Source organism: Eumetopias jubatus, unplaced genomic scaffold, assembly GCF_037043125.1.
Source record: "Eumetopias jubatus isolate StellerSeaLion01/CBP00866 unplaced genomic scaffold, mEumJub1_p1.0 scaffold_5, whole genome shotgun sequence".
NCBI lineage: Eukaryota > Metazoa > Chordata > Mammalia > Carnivora > Otariidae > Eumetopias > Eumetopias jubatus.
The window spans coordinates 95,005,747-95,026,679 of NW_028274811.1; the positions used below are offsets into that span (position 1 = coordinate 95,005,747).

A 20,933-nucleotide genomic window follows, 5' to 3' on the forward strand; every position below is an offset into this window, starting at 1 on the left:
TTCTTGACTGTGTACGCATAGGAAAGTCTCCCTCCTGCCTCTGTAAGCAAGGTTTCAGTAAATGGACAAGTCTTCTAAAAAGTCTGCAATACATCCATGCCTACACCCTGAGAAATCCTGTCCAACAAGAAATATGGTGACATAAGGCTACATGCTTAACTCCAGTCCCCAAGCCATCCTTCACAGCCATGGGGTTTAATCACTGGAAAAGTAGGCCCGCTGAGCAAGCCATCGACTTTTATCTTTAGACTTCGACTGCTATTCATCAGCATCAATATTTTAGAGCTTAATCAGCTCAGTGCTAGTCTTAGTCCAGGACATCTACATCATCATGAGGACTCACCGCATCCTGACAGCTGAGGACCTCCAAAATGCTGTTGAGTAGTTCGACACAGTACTTCTTCTCCTGGACCTGGTGTTGCATCTCATCCTTATGCTCCAGCAGCTCCTTCAGTTCTTTGGTGATGACAGGAAGGAGAATGTCCCGGCATTCTGGAAAGAAGGCAGTTCAGAGGCATTTGAGCGTCCTCATTCTGTAGTTCCGTTCCTTTCCTTCCTTCCTTCCTTCCTTCCTTGCTTCCTTCCTTCCTTCCTTCCTTCTTTCCTTCCTTCCTTTCTCTCTTTCTTTCTTTCCTTCCTTCCTTCCATCCTTCCTTCCTGCCTTCTAGATAATTTTTCTTTAAATAAATAATTCATGAATATATTCTCCTTGTAAAGGAATTTAAATATTAAAGATTAGGTGAAGATTTCCTTAGAACATCATTCACAATTCCAGTCCCTCCCCCAACACTTGCTCCCCAGAGGAAACCAGTTCTTTTATTCCATATGTATGTGTGTAAAAGAACTGTATATGCATATATATACATACATATACAATTTCTGTATGTATATGCATATAAAAATGTACCAGTATAAAGTATGTAATATCATTTTGACTTGGCCTCCACTTAAGATATATTATACTATGACGATAAAACTTTGTGATCTTTTTATAATTTCACATATGTATCAGTATAAAACATACATGTCATTTTGTTTTTGTGTCTTTTTCATAAACTTGTTTTGGACCTTGATTTTGTACCTTGATTTTTCTTCACTCACCTATTGGAACACTCACCTTCTTGGAGCACTTTCTATGTCACTACAAATAGGGATCAACTTAATTATTTGTAGCTGTTGTATAGTACTCTCTATTATGGATACATTTTTTTTATTTAGTCATCGCCCTAGTTATGGACATTTTTCACTGGACCAAACAGTACAAAAGTGAACAACCTTTCACTTGTATCCTTGTGCACAACGGTTTTCATTTTAAATAAATTAAAACGTTCACAAAAAAGGGTATCTCTCTTAGAATTGCTGTCTCAGGAAATTTCTGGAAAGTTCTGAAATCCTACAAAGCTTTGTTTCTGTATTTCTCTTGAAAATGGCATAACTTCCAAGGACCAAAAAATATTCCCCCAATTTTTCAAGCTACCTCCACCCATCCACTCAGCTTCTGGAGCTAAGATGTAAATCCTATACACCAAGATTTCATTTTAATTCAATACAACAAACAGGTATTGAATATCTTTGATGAGGAAGGCACTCTTTTTCCAGAAGTATAGCAGTAAGATAAGGTTCTCACCCATTAGACACTTAAAATCTGACAGCAACAATTAGCAGCCAAAACAAAGAACAATGGCAGAACATAGAGTAAGAAAAAGGTGGGATGAAGGAGAAAACATCTCTTGTTCTGTCACCCCAGCATCTACTCCTTCTGGCACAGCACCCTGGTTTCACTCTGGGGAGCCACCCTGCTGTGGAATGTAATCCTAGGAATACTCTCATGAGGCTGCTTGCCCTTCTCTGGCCAAGGGCTGGACATCTAATCCTAATTAGGATGACCCCCTGAAATCTGAATCTTGAGGGAATTTTAATAACAACAATTGCTGCCATTGCTAACATACTGAATGCTTACAAGGTGCCAGGCACTGCTTTAAGTGTCTTCCATGGATTACCTCATTCAATCTTTCCAATGACTTTGGGAGATAGATACCATTATTTCCCCATTTCACTGATGAGGAAACAGAAGGACGTGCCCAAGTGTACAAAGCTAGTATGTGGTAGATCCCAGTCTGACTGCAGAGCCTGTGCTCTTAACCAGAATGCTCTTAGATGAAGCATATAATCTTTCTTAGAGCTCAGCTGTCTGCAGGAAGTGCCCTGAAGAGGCTGTCCATGGTTGCCTGCTGCTTCTTCACCCACTGCTATTCTGGGTCTCTCCTCTCTGATAACTGGTTCCCCAGGTTTCCTCTGATTCTATGAACTACTCCCCATCTTCCAAATATATTATTTTTACTTAAATTTAGCAGAGTAGGTTTCTGTTGCTCACAACCAAAGAATCCCAACTGGTAGAGTGACAAAATACCATGAGGGCTTCAGATGGGAGAAATGATCTCTGGTTAGAAGATTCATGTAAGACTTTATAGGCTCTGATAGAATTGTGTCCCTTCTCTCAGAGGACCAATGTCAGTTTGTAATTAAATTCTAATTAGTATAATTAGTTAATGTCCCTTCATCCAACCAAAGTGTAAGCTCCATGAGAGCCAGACTAAATCTCAGGTGCCTAACATAGTACCTGTATCATAGTAGTAACTCAGTAAATCTTGGTTGAATGAATGGAAGATAAATTATTTGAGATGATCATTAATGAGTGAATGACACTGACATAGGAAGAGTGAGTATTTAGGATACATAGATCTGCATAAGCAGAATAGGCTTTTGGAAGTAGAATATTGGAAGATAATTTTTAAAAGGAAAGTTCTTCAATGCAGTGGGAGGTGAAGGTTATAGCTCTATGGAAACAAAGTTATAGGCAACCAAAATTTTGGTTCAGCTTTGCTTTAAATTAAGGTGAAATCATAGGCCACAGGCTTAATAATATTTAACTTGGACTCAAGAAATTGTTGGCCTGAGGACTTTGAGTACAACGAAATGTACTGGGTGAGCCATTATTCTTCCTTTAGAGAGATAAGGGAAAAGACAGGATAATATTTACATACCAGTTACCAGAACATTTAAGTTAAATCTATACCTGGTCCATATCTTATGACTATAGGTTGAATTTTTGCCCAGATCTATTTATTAAAAGGGGTAAAGAAAGTTGATGCAATGTTCATTCAGAAGTTTGTTTGAAAGCTTATCTTCTAAAGGATGTTGACAAGTAACTTGGGAAATTTTTGTTGGTTAGAGGAAACGATATGTATTAGCAAGCCCAATGTTGAAAAACAAGGTGAGTTCATTTGAAGTTGTAAACTCATTAGATGAATGGCTTCCTCAACTTCCTTAAACTTAACTTCCCAACTCTGCCTTCACCAAGGTTGTCACAAGTAAAACCAGCCAGAAGCTAAGAATTGTGCATTCTCTCACTAAGTTAGATAAGGATTGCAAAGTCTTCCTCTTTGAGAAGTTAATTTTGCAAGTAAAATAAAAGATCTAATAAAAGAAATTTTTTTAAATTTTTTTAAAAGATTTTACTTATTTATTTGAGAGAGAGTGTGTGAGAGAGAACATGAGCAGGGTGATGGGCAGAGAGAGAAGCAGGCTTCCCGCTGAGCAGGGAGTCCGATGCAGGGCTGGATCCCAGGAGTCCAGGATCATGACCTGAGCTGAAGACAGATACTTAATCGACTGAGCCACCCAGGCACCCCTAATAAAGGAAATTTAAAACACAACAGAAAGTCTTGTTCTCCCACAGGTCTCCAGGCAAAAGGGAGTCCCCAAAAGATGTGTTTTAAGGAGATTCATGTCCCTGCAGCATAGAGGGTAGCTGGAGGAAGAAAAGAGGGCAGAGACCCTGCAAAGGGCAAAGACCAGTGAATATGCCACTACAGTAGTCCAGGTGATGATAAATGAGAATATAAGCGCTCGGTTCTACCCCTCTAGAGTCCCAGCCTCTGATGCAACATTTTTGTCTTTTGTTGAAGCTAAAGATTTAATATAAGGACTATAAAGGAAGGTGGTAAGAAATAGATCAAGAACAGTCAATTGTCTTGCATTTACAGCATAAGAAGACAATGTCTTAAAGTCTAAAATAGCCTGTTTTGACTCAAGATTAAAAGTCATTTAAAACCCTATAAAATGGGATCACTAGGACCTAGAGTGATATGTAAAGAGATAGGTAAAGCCAGATAAGGGGTTAATCCATTCAGGTAGTTAATTAACTCATTCATTCATTCAGTCAGTCTACTACATTCATTGAAGGCTCCCTAAGTGGCAATCACTATTCTGTGGTGGGAGGTAATGGTCAGGGGTTACCAGCCCATCGCAACAACAGAGCCAAAAGAAGTTAAGAGGCAGATATAAATAGACAAGAGAAAACCTGGTGCCTTTACCTCTTGGGAGTGACAACCTGCGAGGAGTGTTCGTACAACAGAGCTGTGTAGTAACAAAGGTCAAGTTTTTCCTTAAAGGTTCATTCTGTTAGTGTTCTGTTGAGATCCTCAGTTAGATCCCATGACAAAGATATATGAATCCAAGGCAAAAGGCTACTTGGGAGATTTTGGATATTAATGAAGATCTCCTTGGGAAGTCACCAGACACTTTAAATTCTACTTCAAAAAGAGTTAAAATAGTAGATCCTCATGGAGAGATCTGGTTTTGAGCTCTCCATCCCCACCAAGTATTTAAGTAGTAAGTAAGTTGCCTATGGATAGGGATGATGAGAAGGTATTCAAAGACTCAGAAGGGGTGAACTAAATGGTTGTTAAGTCCCCATCCAAAAGTCTATGATTCCCACAAAATACAGCTTCAGAGGAAGTGGCAGGAGGTAGGGTTTATTTGCTAGGTGGAAAGACAGTGGACATGTTTGCATTATTTACAAACCACTGATGTTGTGGGAGCTGCAGACCAGGCCCCAGCAAAAGCAGTGGTTTATCAATCTGAAAGTCCTCTACTTCACAGATTATCAAAACCAAGCATCCCCACAAGACAAAGCCTCCTGGTGCTGAGAGTCAGCAAAATTTTAGCTGAGGAGGCCATTAATAACGTGGCCTGTTTTTCAGAAAGTACTTTGTTTTCTCATTAACCATGATTTCTCAGAAATGTCTGGCTCCTCTGTTTTGAGATGAAATAGTTTTTCTCATTTGTAATTGGAGCTGTGAAATTATATTAGCCTGTAAAGCTTCAGGAAGTAGCATTTCTAAATTGTGGCTTGATTGTCAAGCAAACACAAACGGCTTAAAAGATAAGTGTTGCCAGAGCCTTAAATCAATCTTTATAGGCAGAGCCAATGAGTATCAGAGATCTGCAAACCCACCCCAGGTACCTGATACCCGACAAAGGCTGGGAGATCTGCCACCAGGTGACAAGTCCAAATTGTAATTGGACCAGCACTTAGGAAACCGCAGAGCTATTCAACGCTGTATTTTCACAGGAAGGAGCTTTCTTTTATTGACGTGATGGCAGAGAGGACAATGCAGTGTTCCTGGGCTCTGGTTTCTTCCTTCTTGGAGAAAGTTTTGTCCTATGGAAGAAGGTGCTACTGCCAGAATCCATAGCTCTCTTGAAGTGTCATATGCTTTTGCAGTAATTTCAAGACTCAGGGACTCTAAATATGAAGGTCCTTTCCCTCGCCTCCATCTCCATTAATATTAGCCCCATAGAAAGAATGAAATAGAGATGCTTTGTCCATTTTGGAAAATCACTTTGAGATGCATCAGGGCCAAAACTACATCTGTGACCACAGCCCCAACCCCAGCTCCAGAGGGAAGCACACCTAAGAACCACATATGAACTCAGCATCTTCCCCACAGGTCGGCTCCTCCTCTGCTTGGTCTCAGAGTGAAGGCACCTCAGTCACACAGTCCACACCATCAACGAAACAACTTGCTTCCTCTCTCTGAACCCAGCGTCAATCCATCATGAAGTCATATCCATCTGGCCCCCCAAGCCAGCCTTCTCCATCCTCCATTCCAAGTCTCCCAAACCTATCTCCCCATTTCCAATCTCAGTAGCAGGAATTTCCACCAAACTCAAGCCTGACCACAGGAGCCACAGCTTGAAGTTCTTCTGTGGTTTCCGATTGTCCTCAGGGCAAGTATTGCGAACCCTTTGGCATAGCTGAAAGTCCTTTGTGACCAAACCCTTCCTTACCTCCCCATACTCCACTTCCCACGCTGTCCCAGCCTCTTCCTCTCCTGCTTCTCAGTTTCTGCACATTATTTTCTTTGCCCAGAATGCTTTTACCCCATCTATCTTTACCTAACTTCTTCTTGCCTTCTAGGTCTTAACTTAGATGCCAAAACCCCTACGACAACATCCCTGACATCCCAATATGACTTGGGCGGCTCTCTCCTATGCTCCTGTAGCACTCAAACTTCTGTCTTAATCATATGTCATACTATGTGGTCATTGTCTGTGTAATGGGATGAGCAGTGAGATCCTTGTTATCATCTCAGAAATGAAGCCGAGGCCTGAAGCTGAAAATGAAAGATGTAATTACCCCGCATTCTAAATTCAAATTGTCTCCAGTAGTGAGGGTACACCTCAAGATTTTCTGAGAGGTACCAGTTCAGTACCAGCCCCACACCAATCTCCATGCACCTGAGGGAGGATCGGCAGAGGTCTTTGGATATAAAGCGATGTCCACAGAGAGAGGCCCCAAAGTGGATGTGGAGTGAGGAAGAGCCAAAAGGATCACTCATGAAATATACGAAGATGAGACTGGCACCTTATATCCCCACTAGGGACACGTTGGCTGATTTTCGAGCCCAGATGCCTCCCAGTTCTGCCAACACAATGGAAAGACATGAGAACACTCAGAAGCCCTGCTCGTTAAACACAAGCAAGGCGTTTGTGTCAGGGCCTTGGTCACATCCTCAGTGTGGTTACCCCGTGTCTAAACCTGCCAGTGGCAACCTTCACTTGGAGTTTCATAGCCAGCTCCTTACTTTGTCACCAACATAGGTTAATCGATTCTTCAACGCCAGTCGATATTTTACAGGCTTTAAGGTGAAACTCATTCTGCTTTACCCAAGTTTCTATTGACCAAAAGGTGAATTCAGCTCAGCTCAAGCCTCTTGGGGGACGGTGAGGAGCTTGCAGTTATCAAGGCTTGTCCTGTCCTCCCCACAGCCCTTTTGGCAAACAGAGAAAATGCCTAATTGAAGCCCAAAATTCTCTCTGGGCATGGCTGAGCAGTGCAAGCTTGGCTCAGTGCTTTTCTTCTGTTTGGTTGGGGACCATTCACAGGTGTCAGAGGCCATGTGGTTGGATCAGCTTGACATGGAGGAGGACCTCCACACACAGCTCCTCTGACAGATAGCAATTTGTTCTCACAACCTCCCTCCCTCCAGCCAGTGTGTCATGAAGAAAAGTAATTCCACCCACTGGGAAATCAATAACTACTCACAAACTTCATATTCTGGATCAGGTTACAAGCCTTTTACAACTCTACTAGCATTTCCCCCCCACATTCTTGAGCAGCAACTCATGATTCACTTTCCTTACCTCCCTGAAAGCACACCTAATTACAATATCCAGAATCGTCCCTCACTCCCCCTCCAGCCTGCGTCTGCCATGATGTACATCTTCACTTTATGAAGCCTGAGGGCCAAAATATGTCTCCCCAGCTAAACAAACACAGCCTATTTAGAGATTTCACAACTCAGCAACTGTAAAAATTCTCCTTCGGTATCTTAGGGGGGTGAATGCTAAAGAAGAAATGTACTTCCAGAACTTTATTGTAGATACCCACTTCACCTTCAGTCCAAGCTATTGCTTTTACCACATAGCCTTTATATTTAACATGAAACATGACCCTGCACTAAACCTATAAGAAAATGCCCTATAAGAAGTTGAAATTGGCCACTCAGAAACATAGTGATGACAGGAAAGGTAGATTGATATACAGTTGCTGGAATTAAGAGGATGTATGTTTGTGCCCCAAAAATGTCACACTGATTATAAATATAATTTGTAAGCTCTGATAGTCTATGTGTAATCTATTTATATCTTTGAGTATATAGATAACAGACATAGATATATGTTGCTGGAATTAATCTACATCTATATGTGTGTGTGTGTGTGTGTGTGTAAGAGAGAGAGAGGGAGAGATCAAATAATTACTGTAACAGATACTGTTCTACTGGATGTTATATTCTAGTGGATATCAAAAACAACTCAAGAGGATAATAATTGTCTTAGGTTGGATTCTCCAGAAGCAAACTCAGAGATGAGGTTTGGATGAAGGTGACTTACGCAAGAGGTGTTCCAGAAAACACTGGAAGGGGACTAGAGAAGTAGAGACCATCAAGGGGAGGAGGCCAGGCAGGCTGCAAAGGCAGGAAAGCATCACAGGAAGTGAGCACGGGAAGCAGTGCGGGCTGCGGGGCATTATTTCGACCACGGGAATGGACAGCCATGGGCCCTGTGAGTGCTCTCAGCACACAGGCCCCTGCAGCCTAAGGGCAGCCCAGGGAGGCCAGTGCCAGCTACGGGCACAGAAAGTCCTCCTGGAGCTGTTGTACACAAAAATGCTCATCGATCACAGGAGGCCCAGAGCCCCAGAGTTGATGTTGCAATGACAAACACGGACAGCTGCCCCCAAAACAAGGAACTGGGGAACAGGAGAAAGAGAGCCTGGGTGTGCAGGGAAGACCATTCCACATGAGGCAGTTAAGAAGACCTCTTTGCTGGGACCTGAGTGTGAGAAGGGAACAGCCTGCAAAGATCTCAGGAAAGTGCACGCCAAGCAGAGGAACTAGCATGTCCGGGCCCTGGGGTGGAAAGGTGCCTAACATGTTGAAGGAATCACGTGGACCAAGTGTGGCCAGATTATGGAACATGGGAAGCATACTAACGAGATGACAAACTTGGAGAGTCTGGCTGGGGCCAGGTCTCATCATGTGGCCCATGGTAAGGAGTCTGACCCTTGGGGGAAATAAGCATGTTTTGTTTTTGTACTTTTAATGGGTGTTGGGGGTGGGCCTAGAAAGGAAGGCAGAACACGGTAGAGGTTTGTTGAGGAGGGGAAGAAGAGGTCTAATATTTATTGAGCCCTCACTATCTACCAGGCATTCTCTGTATGAAGAGAGTATCATTATTCCTATTTCTTGGATGAGGAAACTGAAGCTCAGAGTGGTTCAGCAACTTGCCTAATATCACACAGCTGGGATTTAAACCTAGGAAATGTGCTTCCAGAGCCCACGTTCACATCTGCTAAGCTATCCTGCCTCCTTACAGTAACAGTGATGGGGAGAGAAGATGAAAGCTTGATTAGTTTGTAGCACGAGAGACAGAAGTCGAGAGACGTGGGGCAGAGCTAACATGTCTTGCTGATGGATTAGATGTGCTATATCAATGTGTAAGCATATGGATTTTGGACAGTTGAGTGAGAAAATAATAGATTCATTTTAGGATTTATCAAATTAGGATCTAATCATGGGGACCATTTCATTGCCTCAACTAGCAAGTAATGAAAAGATTCCCATTAACATTTCTCTGATAGTGTGAACTGGCTGCAGAGGTGGCCTGTCATCACGTCTTCTGAAAGCTATTAGGGCATAATTGGTGTGTTCTGACAGGTACCTGCACTTTCACTTACCCCTTTGCACTTTCTGAGATCATTTTCACTGCCACTGCTGACCAGCCTCCTCCCGGCCAGCTCACTCATTAAACCATAATCCAGCTCCATAGACAGTGCTTTTAGGAAAATAAAGGTGCAGATATGGCCAATTGAGTCATGACCCCAAATTTGATTTGTCCCTAATGCTTAGAACGATTACATTCGCAATGCCATGCCAGATGAGTGTAGCTTAGCCTGTTATAAGACTGTCTCGCCCACCTCCTAACCCTGGCTAATGGAAGGAGAAGCAAATGGAAAAGCTTGGGGTGGAACCAAGTGGCCTCTATACTGGATAATCTGGGCCATTTTTAAAGGAAGAGTCCCATCAAAGTACTATGCTCCATTTCAAATTCATGCAAGAGGAGAAATGAGTCAAGTTAGCTTTTTGACTGCAAAGAGCTCTGTCTTACTTCCCTTGCACCCATTTGATTCTAATTCAGTGACATCTGGAATTCAAATTAATTTATAAGCACTTAGGACACCTATTAGAACAGTCAGTACCACCCATACCCCTCCAGGGCTTATCATCCCTGACCCATTGCCTTTCTTCCACACCATGTTACGCAGATCCCTCAATCTATTCACCCCAGCCCCTAGCCCTTTGGAGACTCACACGATTCACTGGCTTCACGGATTTCAATCTATACTTAACCAAGAACTCTTTCACCTTTAACTCTTTCTGAGCTAATTTGCGGTGGTATACTCAGAGTTTTCTTGGCAGTAGGAGTCATTATAACAAATACGTTTTAATAAAGGTTAGAAACCATTTGTCCAGAAATCCATTGAGAATGAAAGGGAATGGGAAAGGGAGATACTAAGTATGAGACAGGCAACATATGTTGAACTCCTTCTCGGTGCCAGGCACCACGCTGAGAATTTATTTAACCATTACCAAAACCTGTTCCATATATTATGTTATCCCCATTTTACAGATGAGAAAATAAGAGCTCCAAGCAGCATAGCTTACCCAGGGTCACTTAGCTAGCATGACCACAACCAAGGCAAGATTCCAACACAGACCTGTCTGGCTTCAATGCCAGCACCATTCCAACTCCACTCACATGTGCATGAGTGCAGACAATCATTCCCAGCTCCTAGATTCTGCCAGCACAAGGCAGCCACCCTTTGAATTTGTTAGCTCCCTCAAGCTGTCCTGAAATAGAAAATCCAAGATCCTGGTTGACTGATTTGTTTAATCGTTGATTGTTTTGTTTTAATAAGGGTTAGGGTCCCAGGGGAATAAAACAAACAAATTCCAGTCCTGGAATCCTAAACAATGATGAGCACTCATCAACTTGATGATTCAACCTTCAGTTCAGTCATTCACTTTCATTTTGTTAATTCAACCAACCATTTCTTGAGCTACAATTGATTGAGCTCACTACAGTTGGTTAGCAAACAGCAATCAAGACTTTCAAACCATTCACTACCTTTTCCTAGAAGACAGTGAGAGCCTGGAGCGAGATGTCTAATCTCAATCAAGTCCTGTCTCCTACAGTTCCTGGAACAATCTTGTCACACAGTAGGATCCTAATAAGTATTAGATGAATGAATGAGTGTTTGCTGATTTCAGAGAGGGAGCCCGGTCTGCCTACATTGAGGGCAACTCTCAGAATCAGAACCCTATTTAGTGTTGGGTTGTTGCAATATTTATTACTCTGTGCTGTCCTTGAAGAAACCAAGTGACAGTAGCTGGGGGCTGGGGGAGGGATGTTTAAGGAGCACTGTATGTGTGCTTCTTCACCTTCCCACCTTCCCTGAGCAGCCCTTCTAGCAATACCTTCCCATTCTCGGCTTTACCCCATCACAGAGGCAAGGATGGGAAGTGGACAGAACTCCGGATGAGGGTCCAGAGACCTAGGTCCAGGTCCTAGCCTTACTACTGGTAGGCTGTGTGGCCTCAGATAGGTCATTTTTGCTTCCTCTAAAACTGGGGATTAAAATGCCTAATTCATAAGAGGATCCAAATAAGACATCATACAAATTCAGTTGTAGCTATTAAGCATAAAGAGGTGTGGGGATCTGATGCTATGCCTAAGAAACTTTGGGATCCAAAGCGAAGCACACTAGAACTTCAGTTTCCTTCAGCTGTAGCTAACATATACACTTGACAAAACACCTGGACCAGGCATGCTGGAATGAAATGGATTTGAAGCTATTACCTGCATTATTCAAACAAAGTGCGCTTCTGTCTGAAATACCAAACTCAGAGGACTGCGTTCCAAGGGGTGGATATAAATTGAAATGATTGGGATATACGCTTTGGATTTTTATGTTCCCTTTTGTATGTGGAGAGACTAAAGGAGAGCTCAGGCGAGCTTTTTCTGAACATCCTTTTACATTTCTGTTTGCAACTTAGAATAATAATGCCACTTGCCTGCAATCCTCAAGCCACCCCCTGAGCAATCCTGTATTACTGCCATCACAAAACTTAAGAATACCAAGAAGAACACAAACCAACAGCAATGTTTTGGATCAATATGAGCAGTCAGCATTCCATTTCTGGGAAAAGTGCACATTAAAAGCCTCTTGTTTACATTTTAAGGCTAACAAAGGGGCCCTTCATTTCAGAGAATTAAATGAGAAAATTCTCCTGGATTCAAGCATTAACAAAATGGAATGGTTGTGTACTTGTCTCCAGTCATCATCTGATTCTCTCTTCCTCTCACCTTCCCCATAACAGCTCCAGAGGAGAGGAGGCTGGGGCCCCTCTCATTTACAGCCCTACACATTTAAAATCCAGCGTTGCTCCTTACAAAGGGAAAAAAAGGGAAGTGTAATATATTTCACACAAGCTGAATAATTGGAAGCAAACTTCAAAGAAAGGGGGAAAAAATCACTGCCTTTTACCCCCCACAAATAAAAGTGGAAATGGGGAGAATTTCTCCTCTGGCCTCTTCTTTTCTAAAAGCACTCAGCTAAGAAGGCAGAGAACAGAGACAGTCCTGAGGGGGTGGGGGCTTTTGCCTGCTTAGTTTTTATTCCTGCAACAGAGCCCACGTGAGCTCTCCCCGGGAAGGCCCAAAGCAAAAGAGTGATTTAAGAAATGAATCACATTAAAAAAAAAAAATGAATCACATACTTAGGCCCAATATTTTAATGAGAGGATCAAAGAGATTCTGTTTGTACTCTGAAGCCAATGAAGGGGAAACTGGGCTAAGATGTGAGACAGGAGAAAGTAAACAGAATAAATATCAGTCAACAACATGTAATAAGCTTTCCGTACAAAGGGAGGACAATATATGGTCTTTATCCTTGGGGCAGTCCAAGTATAATAAAGAAAAGAACCAGTCAATTGATAGGAACAGTATAAAAAAGTGCATACAATGAAACACACTGTATTTCCAGTTATGTTCAGTCCCTGCTGATGAACTTCAAACTGTAGTCCTATGAAATTAACATTAATGTTTTATTTCAGGCATGACACGCTGATATATTTATTATTAGTTTTATGTATTTCTTCCCATGCTACCTTATTCCAAAAAGAAAAAGAAAGAAAAAGAAAGAAGATGACATACCAATGTAAAAGTTAACATAAGGGCTCCAAGTGCCCATAAAATGTAGCTCTTCACTCGTATGATAAACTGTTAGGGCAATAAAGGAAATCACCCAAGTTCTAGAGTTTGCTGGTCATTAAGGTAGAAGAGAACTAATTCTGTAAGAGAAACAGATCTTTTCTGGTACTAAATTCTTAAAGAAATTTTTCATACTGAGTTAATGTTAATGGTCTACATTAAAATTTAGTAGTGTTTAGGTGCTTTTGACATCAGACTGGAATTTTAACTCTGAGAAGAACCTGAGAAAAGCTAATGGCTTCAGTTCCTTTGTGTCATGTGTCTATGCAAAACATAAAAACAACAAAGAGAGGAGGGCTCAGGACTGTGTGCTTGTCCTTACATGGCACTTTCATTTATTTTTCATGCAAACCATTTGTTTGCCTAGCAAATGTCAAGCATCATAAATGGCACAGAGGTGTATGGGACCAGGATGTAAATGGCAAAGACAGAGAGAAGTGACCAAATTCAAGGCATATATAAGAAGATTCAAAGGCCTTCGTGATTGACTGAAAGTGAAAAATGAGGCACAAGAAAATTTGAGAGCTAGCTCCAAATGACTGGCAGAAAATAATGGAAGAGGAGAAGGTTTTCAGGAACAGAATGAATACAGCTTTGGAAATGTTGAGTTGGAGTACCTGTAAGACATTCAAATGGAGATGTCAAAGGGACAGCTGGCTAGATGTGTCTCAAAATGATCTACTACAAATGGGTAAGCATAAATTCAACTATATGAAGATGCATTGAACATGGCTGCATCCCAAAAAGCATTGATAATGGCTATTATGGTGTATTTAACAGAGAGCACCATACTGAAGTTTATCTGGTGAAGACCCTGATGAAGGGAAAGGAAGGAGAAGCAAAAGGAGGGGAAGGAAGACACAGAAGACAAGGAAGAGGAGGAGAAGAAAGTAAAGATGGAAAAGGAAAAGTAGCAACACCTGAGGTCTGAACGAGGATGTCTGCGGACACATGTTGGGACAAGGCAGCTCAAAGGGGCTTGGAAACATGAGGGATTTTCACTTGAAATTTTTAGATCATCACAAAGACAGGTTTAGAAAGAGCCCAAAGATGGCTAAGCAGTCCAAACTGCCCCGGGGATGTAACCAATACACTTGGCAACACTGTCACTTTACTAAGTAGGAGCAAGTAGGAGCTGGAGGGCAGAGTTTTCTGGCAACAAGAGTCAACCACTATTTCTAGAGCACCTCTAATGTACCCAACTCTTAAAACTGGGATGGAACATAGCTAAAGTCTGGCCCTTTCCCTCAAGGACTCTCCTGCTAGAGCATCATGCACAGCCTACTAGCCCAGGACAAGCAAGGCATAGTGATTAAGTGGACTATGAAGAAGAGGAATGCAAAGAAATGTCAGCATGAAGGAGGCTCCATTCTCATTCCTCTGATGCCCTAAGGATCAGGCCACACAATGAGTGCTACAGAGCCAATGGCGGAGGATATTAAGAGCAGGAATCTCTCTATATCTTTGTTTCTTTATCTGTAAAGTGGAGAAAATGAGAGCTTCTCCCTTCACAAGGTTTGAAGAATAAAATAGTATGTGTCAAGCACCTGGACCAGCACACCTGGACCATGGTAAGCACTATATAAGTGCACACCATTATTGTTTATTTTTGTTTTAATTTCCATATGTAACTTTCTAGGTAGTAAAAACATGCTGTATCTTGACATGGGTGGTGGTTGCATGGGTGGATACATGAGTAAAAAATTCTCGGAGCTGGACACTTTTGTGTATTTCACTATAGATAAATTCCACCAAAGTTACAAAATATATATTGTTACAATGGAAGGTAATAGTTTCTCTTCAACAGGTGTAGACAATAAGGCTTGAAGAAGTCAAGCAAGTCGCCTGAGATAGTCCACCAGATCTCAGCCTGCCTTCCTATGTCAGCTGAGCCTTCGTCCTCGACAGGGCTCAAGACAGTGGCCACCCAAAGATGCCGTCCCACACTCAACTTGGAGAATCTTCTGCATGAAGAGAGAGCAGCTGTTCCCTCTTTTCATTCTTTCTCCCACCTTCCACCCTCTTCTCATTTCAGCTCAATTCCATTGTCTCATTAACTATTAAAACCAAAATCCTTGCCAAGTCACAACCTGCAGGTTTTCCTTCACCCAGAGAAGGACTGGCAGTGATTAAGGACTGAAGGGAACACACCCCAAGCTCTGCAAATTCCTCAGGGGCTCAAGATGCCCCACTAGGCACTGAAGTGCACCCACTGCCAAGACAAAGAGCATCAGCCAGAGAAGAGTGAGTGAGCCTCATTTACGAGGTCCTGTAGAAATTAATTTTGTATGCCTCTTCCATTAGCAGTGTGTTTGAGTTAACTTTAATATGCAAGTTATCATGTTAATCTTTGATACTAAAAAAGAATGTATCATCATTAACCTTCTTATCCCTGCATTTAGCAATGCAGTCTTTTTATTAGCCACACTCAAGAGAAGTAGCATTATTTCTTGGAATCTCAGTGCTCTACCTATCTGTATGCAGGTCCACCGGTCACTTTGTAAAATATCTGCTGATTCAGAAGCCGATTTTTCAAACATTTGACTCTAACTGCCCATAAGTCACCAGAAGTTGACTCCACCTTCCCCCCATTTTTTTTCCAGAGTTCTCTAAATGAGAATGAATTTTCCACTGAAAGAGCATTCCAAAAAGAAAAGAAAAGAAAAGAAAAGAAAGAAAGAAAGAAAGAAAGAAAGAAAGAAAGAAAGAAAGAAAGAAAGAAAGAAAGAAAGAAAGAAAGAAAGAAAGAAAAAAATAAAACACACATGATGGTCAGTGGAAGGCGGCCCACAAGTTCTGAGTGATATTTATGAAAAGAAAGCTCATGCCAGGCTAGCAGTAACCTATCTTCAGAGTTCCAGGATATTTGGCTAACTAAGTTATAGGTAAAACAGGAACTTTTGCTTCAGAGAACAGGTAAACACAATAAGCAACATTGGAAGATTAGCCATTAAGGATAATGGGAAAATCACCCAATGGTATAACGTAGTACATCTTTCTCTTCATGTATTCACTGGCTATACGTAAATTGTAGGTTAAAGGAAAGTTACCCATACCTCCCTTTGATAAATAACTTTAATATTCCTAACCCATTCATTCCATACATTCTAATCTTTAAAATGTGATAACAGTAGGACAATGTTAGATAAATTGCATTTTGCCACCTTTTTATTCCATTCACACCCTCTCATTGAACAGGAAGATAATGAGAAATTAAGGAACTTCTTAGAAGGGGAAAACAAAACAAGAATGAGGTCTACAATAGAATCTTAAAATAGAACATCAGTCCTTGAAAAATAAAACCAGTTTCTGTTCTCCTTACATGGCACTTTCATTTATTTGTATTATACAGTACACAGTTTATAATTTATAATTACCTACACACTGAAACTAAATTGGCTACCAATCCAGCTTTTTGGCTTGTAAGAAAACTACCGATAATAGGATTGTAGACATATCTGAGTTCATCTCTGGTATATGGGTAGTTTTAGGTTCTCCTTTTAAATCTACTAACTGGGGACGCCTGCGTGGCTCAGTCAGTTAAACGTCTGCCTTCGGCTCAGGTCATGATCCCAGAGTCCTGGGATCAAGTTCCGCAATGGGCTCCTTGCTCAGCAGGGAGCCTGCTTCTCCCTCTGCCTGCTGCTTCCCCTGTTTGTGCTCACTCTCTCTATTCCTCTCTCCCTCTCTCTCTGACAAATAAATAAATAAAATCTTTTTAAAAAAATAAATCTAATAATTGTTTTTCTGGCTGATACCTTAAAAAGTTATGACGTGAATAAGAAAGCAATAGGATTCAGCCATATATATCCTCAAAGGGCCAAGAGATTTCTAAAGGGCAGAATCAAATATTTTCCAAGGTTCAGCCATTTATTTTCCAAGTTAACCATTATTTTTGCCAATGTGAAACCTACCATGTACTGCTCATAATTTACATCCTACACTATTATTTACTTAATATTTTTGCATAAAGTACCTGCATTCTAATCTGCTTACATTCTTTTAAAAGAAAAATTTGCTATTTCAGATGGAAAACCAGTATTCCTTGCCGTAGATGAAAGGTAAGTGTAACAATCAATACTATAAAAACAAAACACTTTTATTAAATTCCAAGAGGAACTTAAGCCTGAGGTCTGCTCCCTTGTTATCAAAGGAGATTAGTAGAGAAAGATTAAAGACAAAACAGCAAAAGCATACAATCCTTGACATAACCAGAAAGACTGAAAGGGAGTTGGAAGGGAATGAATGATCTTCTGCTTCTGTGGTACAGTACGTTGTTATTTGTGCATACCTAAAATTATTCTCCATGCCAAGGAAAATAATTTTGCATATAGTAGTACATATCCACACTTTGAAAAACACAAGTACCAAGAAAGAAATCAAAATTGGGATTCCTGGTTTCCCATCTCTGCAACTAACTCATGGTGTGACCAGGGGTAGTTCATGCCTTAAAATGAGAATGTTGGATCAGACAATCTCTCCAAGGAGTTGCTCAACTCTGTGTGCCTATGTATTGTGAAACCTTTAAACATATTCTAGCATATCTTCTCATCAACTAAAGTTTTCAGTTATTAACTGCATTTACCCTGTTATCTGAAAGTCTTAGCAGGAAGAAGTAGCAAAGATTTGAAAAGATCAGCTACTTTGGGGCAGAAGAGCCTTTTGAAGCTGTTGTGTTGAAAAAAAAATCGATAAAATCGACTGCAATCCAGGCACAACAGAAGCTGACTGTCCAGGATATATGCCTGGGCATCCCTTAACTTTAGAAGCCAGCAGGCAAAGCACTGTCTTTACATCGACCTTAGAAACCATCACCTGATCATTTGCCTCGGTCAAGTGATAATTTATGCCAGGTGAGTAATAGAGGGTGTTGATTCAAATTATCAGTCTTATCTCCCCCTTCCTATAGAAAAGTAGATTGAGGGAAAAAAGATCAGTAGTTAAAAACCAGTAAGTAACTGTAAGCTTGTTCATTTACAAGATCTGGTATAGTTAAGCAAGTTTCTATAACTATAAAAGAACGACAACAACGTACTTTATAAGGTTTCTATAAGAAATTACAAAAAGTAACTATTATCAGTATTACAATAGTACATATGTATATTCTCTTTTTCACACAGTTTTTTTCCTGTCTTGATATTCTGAAAAAGTCAATTTAAGCAACAATTTATTTTTAATGTTCTACATTGGCTTCACCTCTGAACTGATAGTAATGAAAACAAATACAATAATTATAAGTGAAAACTTAATGAAAATAATAATTATATTAATTTTATGCTACCACTTATGGGCATTTTTATCATCCAGGGACTGTGCTAAGCATTATTTCATTTATATTTATATCAGCCCTATTATTATCCCCATTTTCCGGATAAAGAAACAGAACCAAAGAAGTGATATGACTTTTCCAAAGTCATAGATGGATATAAAATCCGTCTGGGGCCAAAGTCAAGAAAGCTATGAAAAAAATTTGGAAAAAAAAAGTTGTGGAAAAAAAAATCAGAGATTACCAAAATCTAGCCTAATATATTGAGAAAGGCTAACTATTTTTTTCTCTATATATATACATTTTAATAAAACTCAATGTTAAAGTCTTCCAAAATAAATAATCTGTCTTAGGTTTCTCATAGACGTCTTTTTTTCTTTTTTTTTTAACTTTTTTAACTTTTTAAATTAACATATAATGTATTATTTGTTTCAGGGATACAGGTCTGTGATTCATCAGTCTTACACAATTCACAGCACTCACCATAGCACATAACCTCTCCAGTGTTCATCACCCAGCCACCCCAACCTCCCACCCCCTCCACTCCAGCAGCCTTCAGTTTGTTTCCTGAGATTGAGAGTCTCTTATGGTTTGTCTCCCTCTCTGGTTTCATCTTGTTTCATTTTTCCCTCCCTTCCCCTATGATCCTCTGTCTTGTTTCTCAAATTCCTCATATCAGTGAGATCATATGATACTTATCTTACTCTGATTGACTTATTTCACTTAGCATTATACCCTCTAGTTCCATCCATGTCTTTGCAAATGGCAAGATTTTTGCAAGACTTCATCTTTTTGATGGCTGCATAATATTCCAGTGTGTGTGTGTGTGTGTGTGTGTGTGTGTGTGTGTGTGTGTGTGTGTGTGTGTATCACATCTTCTTTATCCATTCATCTGTTGATGGACATCTAAGCTCTTTCCATAGTTTGGCTATTATGGACATTGCTGCTATAGACATTGGGGTGCATGTGCCCCTTCAGATCACTACATTTGTATCTTTGGGGTAAACACCCCGTAGTGCAATTGCTGGGTCATAGGGTAGCTCTATTTTCAACTTCTTGAGGAACCTCCATACGGTTTTCCAGAGCGGCTGCACCACCTTGCATTCCCATCAACAGTGTAGAACGGTTCCCTAGAAAGGCTAACTATTCACAGTTCTGAAGCTCTTTGGTATTTCTTTTGTTTTGTTTTCTTAAATAAATTTTTCGATGTTGTAAACAAGAAAGGCTGAATCATCTAGCTCTCCTCTCTGCAGTCCCACGGCACTTTGCTTATAGCTCTACTACAGAACATTCATCCCACATTTTAATGAAGAGTGCCTCATTTTGCAAATGAAGGCAAGCTCCTTGAGGACATCACCACGTTTTTGCCAAGTTTGTATTTTCTAAATGGCTTCTCAATGCTTTGTTTATAGCAGAGAATCAATAAACATTTATTGAATTGAAAACCCTGTTCTAAATGCCTCTCTTTGCCTCCCCTGTACAGAATATGAGATGCCAGAGAGGCAGTTAAAGATATGGGTCTTGAGGTGAAAGCAAAGTCTTGAACTACAGATTAAGGTTGGGGATCGTGGACATCATGATGGCACTGAGCCACAGGGGTGGATGTTCTCTCCTAGGCTAGAGTGGGCAGGATGGAACTGGATACAGCTGAGAACTAGAGCCCTAAGTAGTTGTGGAATGAACTGGATTTGCTCCAAGGCAGTACTTGTCCTCTCTCTGTACCCCCCATTTCTGACCCTTGGACATAGAAAGAAGCGGCTGGAGATCTGCAACCATGCAGCAGTGCATCCTGAGGAGGTCCCCTTTCTCCAGGACCAACCAGGGGACAGAAACTAGGGAGGGCTACCCAGTGTTCTCCCCTATGTTGGCAAGAGAGGGAGAAAGGTAGGGCGGGGGAGCAAAAAGCTGCAAAAAGCCTGGCCATACGGAAGGAGCCAGGCATCAGAGCCACAAGACTGCCGTCTCTCCTGCTCTCTTCCACACATCCCAAGGTCTGTCTCTTGATGTGTGTGGCTAAGATCTCCTGATGAACTAGGATGAGGGAGCAACACATCTTATGCTCAGAGAATTATTTTCTTCTTTTCCTGCTGAACCCACAGTATAAGCCATTCTGCTGTTTGCAGACTGGTCCCACCATCCATCAAGATTTGCAACTCACTGTAGGCCCCTGTAACACCACAGATTTTCCTGAGAGGTGACTGGGACCTCTTGGTTTCTTGGCATGAGCATTGAACAGACAGCAGAGTGCTGTACTGAACCTCTTGCTACCTAGGCTGTAATTGATTTAAAAACCTGCAACCAGAGGTGAGCCCAGAATCCCTATAAACCAAACCAAACCAAGCATCTCATTGCACACATAGGTTCTGGCAAATCTGGGACACTGGCATGGAGGGGCAAGGCTGATGAAAACCAATTTATTGAGACCTGCAGAAATATATGCATGAAGAGAAAAATCCACCTGCAAGTGGGGGTTCTGTTGTCCTGA

At 41.1% G+C, this 20,933-nt stretch overlaps 1 protein-coding gene across 1 annotated transcript in view; it reads right to left on the reverse strand.

Moving 5' to 3' along the window:
• The window catches only part of DOCK2 (dedicator of cytokinesis 2), a 407,203-nt gene that overhangs the window by 254,992 nt on the left and 131,278 nt on the right, over positions 1-20,933 (reverse strand). Inside the window, exon 26 of the mRNA XM_028102762.2 lies at positions 344-492. Within this exon, the coding sequence (XP_027958563.2) occupies positions 344-492 (149 nt within the window). The remainder of the gene's footprint in view (positions 1-343; positions 493-20,933) is intronic.